Raw genomic sequence first — 3578 nt, 5'->3', positions numbered from 1 at the left:
TCCTAGAAGACAACTCTATATCGACTTCCTAACCACCAGCAGCCCAAGTCTTATCTTAATAATTGTATCCCTTGGTACAGTCAGAGGCACCTCCGTCTAACTCATTCTCATCATCGCTCATGTCCCAAACCAAGTCCCGGACACGCCCCGTGACATCAGTGAAAATTAATATCGTGCTACTAAAAATAATCCTCAGGAACCAAAAGAAGGGAACTGCTCAAAAACCAACTCGGGCATCAATACAAGAACACTCGAGAACCAACTAGTACCTCAAAAAAGGAACCCCTTGAGTACCAACTAGGCAATCAAAAAAGAAACACCTCTAAAACCAACTCGGGAATCAAAAAAGAAACTCCACAAGAACCAACTCAGTAAACAAAAAAGAAAGTCCTCAAGAACCAACTCGGGAATCCAAAAAAAAAAAAAAACTAATTTACTGATGCTGACTAATCTTAGAAGTGAAACAGAAAACCTCGGATTCCACCAATCAAAAGCTTATAAGAGTACATGCATATGCAGGTTATATCTATATACTTATTAGATAGTTACGGTTCCCAGGTAATAATAGTGATTGATGCTCTCAGTCAATTCAAGCCATCGTTCTATTCTACTTTCCACCTCCAGTACTTCCTCCCTCTTACTTTCAGCTCCATTTCCCGTACGGCCGTAGTATAATTGATCCCCTCATCATACTAAATTAATACCGGGCATGCCAGTGTCATGCATGTTCCTAATTTTTGGTGGGTAAGCCGGTTGCTATGCAGGATTAGGGTTCCTCGCTCTCGACCAATCAGACTGCAAGACCCTCAGAAAAATCGTTAATCCAGCATGTACATAATAGGAGATTATAGTGCCTGGTGGGTTGTAGTGCGAGCACTCAGCTGGAGGTCACAACTTCGATTCACCTGAACTTCCCCACTGGTTCTGCTATTACTTCCTTGTACTAACCGTGGACGTCCCTGGCTATATACTTAGCTCGTACCATACAGCGACATCTGCTTGCTCTACTCTACCCGGTGACGTTGCAGGCTGTTTTCTGTATTCACTAGAGTCTCATTCAGATCGATCACAATTCAGAATCGATATGAACAAGAGAGACAACTGATCATATTATGAGGTTGAGTTTCTAGTCTAGGCGTCCTGTCTCCGATTACGTTGCTTCTAGTCTTATTTAGTGGCTTCGCCACAGCTATGTGCCACAACGTCCATGACTGGTGCATACCAACCAGGGACGTCCCTGGATAAGAGCCGTCACTGGCTGGATCAGAGCACCTAACATATTCCACTATATCAATTATTCATGGCTTTTCTTTCTCAAGTTATTCTAATAGTTAGTGCACATTCAAGCCAATCCGGTCCAGTCCAAGGTCAGATTTGGAACGGCCCCGACTATTATTATTAATATATATATAATTATATTTATTTTTAGATTTTGATCTATCACTTCTTAGATATCGAGACTTTGATTATGCTTTTTATTTTGAAAGTTTGGTTTTGTGAGTGGCGGCGGAGGCAGATGGGAAGTTCAGGGGCTTAGTGCGACACCGCCATAACTGTAAGGTTGCATGCAATTGATGAACTAAAAAGAAAAAAAAAAAAAAAAAGAGACTTCGATTACCAACATGGTCATTCGGTAACGTAGTACAGTCGGCTTTACCTACTCTACATAAATCTGCAGATGCAATGCAGCCAATCGGCACACATCCCCGCGATGCTTGGCACCCATGACAACTCAGAGTAGCCACAGCTACATGCCTAACTATCATTTTTAGTGCGCAGTAAACACCACCTCTGACACACCCCCTCCTCTCCTCCTCTTCCCCTCCACAGACCCCACAATATCCGGCCCCCTCTCCGTCCTCGCCTCCCTCGCCGCCGCCGCCGCCGCCGGCCTCAAAGTCTCCCACACCCTCTACACCACCATCGACTCAATCCGCACCGCGCCACAAACGCCCGTCTGCCTCAGCCGTGAGTTCGACTCTCTCTGCAAAGCGCTCAGCTACCTCGAGCAGCTCTTCAGGCTGCACAACATCACCTCATTCCCACAGTTCCCCGCCGTCCAGCTGGCCGAGCTGTTGTGCTCAATCATGGCAGACTTTGACGCCTTCCACAATTTTCTCGCGGGACACAGGGGGAAGGCTGCCGATGGGTGATGGCGCAGTCTGTGGAAGGGGTATCGTCTGACGTTGAAGGAGGAGGAGATTAAGGAGTTGAAGAATGGCATTGCCGCGTATAAGCTGACGATGGATATGACGATGACGGCGGTGAACCTGTAGGTTTGGTTTTGGGGGTGGTTAGCGGTGGTAATGTTTTGTGAGCTGACGTTCGGATAGCGCTATCGCGGGCACGTCTTCCGCAAAAATCGAACAGTCGCGGCTTCTCCTTGCGGAACTGAGGGACGAGATCGTGGCGTGTAAGCTCATGCTCGGCCACACCTCCGCCTCACTTACCCCCGACCACACTCCCGGCTCGACCCTTGGCGACATGCCCCTCCACCCCTCATCCTCCACCACCGACCTCTCGCACACCTCCCACAGCGCAACGTCACGACCCGCCTCAATCATGAGCACAACCTCCACCCGCACCCTCACCACCCTCTTCCGGACCGCCACAGTCCGCACTGCCCGCACTACCTGTACAACCCGCACCTCTCGAAGCGTAATTTCGTACCGCGCAAGCTCAATCATCGACCTCTACTGCGACAGCATCGCCTCTCTGGAGCGCGAGGAGTCAGACCGCCTCAGCGACCGCGAAGACGCTACCACAATAAAGCCTAAACGTAGCCCCGCACCCTGGAACTGGGAGCGACTGCTTAGCGAGCTGGCGGAGGAGGGGATAAGCTTTAGGTGGCCTCCACCAGGGGTTCTGAGGTCGAGGAAGAATATTGATACGTTTTCGACCACGGGTAAGGTGTCGAGGACGGCGGTCTTGAACTATGACCTTAATACAGAGGGCGCGACACGTCAGCGTATAGGTACGGCTCCCCGGGATAAGCCGAAGCAGAGAACGAAGCCGAGATTGAATAGGGCTGTGACAGCACCGCCGTCGGGTGCAGCGAGAGGGTATATGGTTGAGGAGAGCACGGATGGACCGTATATTGTGACGAGGAGGACAGATAGGACGGGAAGAGAGAGTTATTCTTATACGCTGAGACAAGAAGCGTGGAATTAACAGATGAGCCTATCCACCGGAGGACGGGGATTGTGCAGAGTATGTGTAAAGTATTTAAGTATATAGGGATGGAGGAATCATTCGCGGGCGAAATATTTCTTTTGTACTTGTTACATATTTCCCGCTGTTTATGGTTGATACCTCCGCTTAGTCGGGATGGGCAGGCCTGCCATAGCTCTAGTATATACGGGGGTTGGAATCCGAGGAATATATACTTCTGTGGTGCTGGTCACGATAAACCTGCAGTATTTCCCTCGCAGAAACTCCCCCGCGCCTGATCTACCTTGTCATCCAAAGTAAGAAAATCGAAATTAATTCCAAGAAATAGGATTTGTAGGTAATCACCAGGAGTACAGATCCCCTTTAATTCCCTGTTTCCCTATTTTGTTTTATTGAAGGAGTGGATA

General features: G+C 48.8%; 1 protein-coding gene across 1 annotated transcript; it reads left to right on the top strand.

Moving 5' to 3' along the window:
* Positions 1-1622: 1622 nt before the first annotated feature.
* On the top strand, positions 1623-3171 carry H6S33_007088 (uncharacterized protein; the record flags this gene model as incomplete). Its single annotated transcript, XM_044838431.1, has 4 exons — positions 1623-1625; positions 1773-2138; positions 2193-2272; positions 2334-3171. 4 exons carry the CDS (start codon positions 1623-1625, stop codon positions 3169-3171), a joined length of 1287 nt encoding a protein of 428 aa, XP_044689252.1.
* Positions 3172-3578: the final 407 nt, after the last annotated feature.

The sequence above is a fragment of the Morchella sextelata genome (assembly GCF_020137385.1).
Source record: "Morchella sextelata strain SCLS chromosome Unknown scls_22, whole genome shotgun sequence".
Lineage (NCBI taxonomy): Eukaryota > Fungi > Ascomycota > Pezizomycetes > Pezizales > Morchellaceae > Morchella > Morchella sextelata.
The sequence above is the reverse complement of the archived record's forward strand: the minus strand, read 5'-3'. Positions and strand labels throughout refer to the sequence as shown.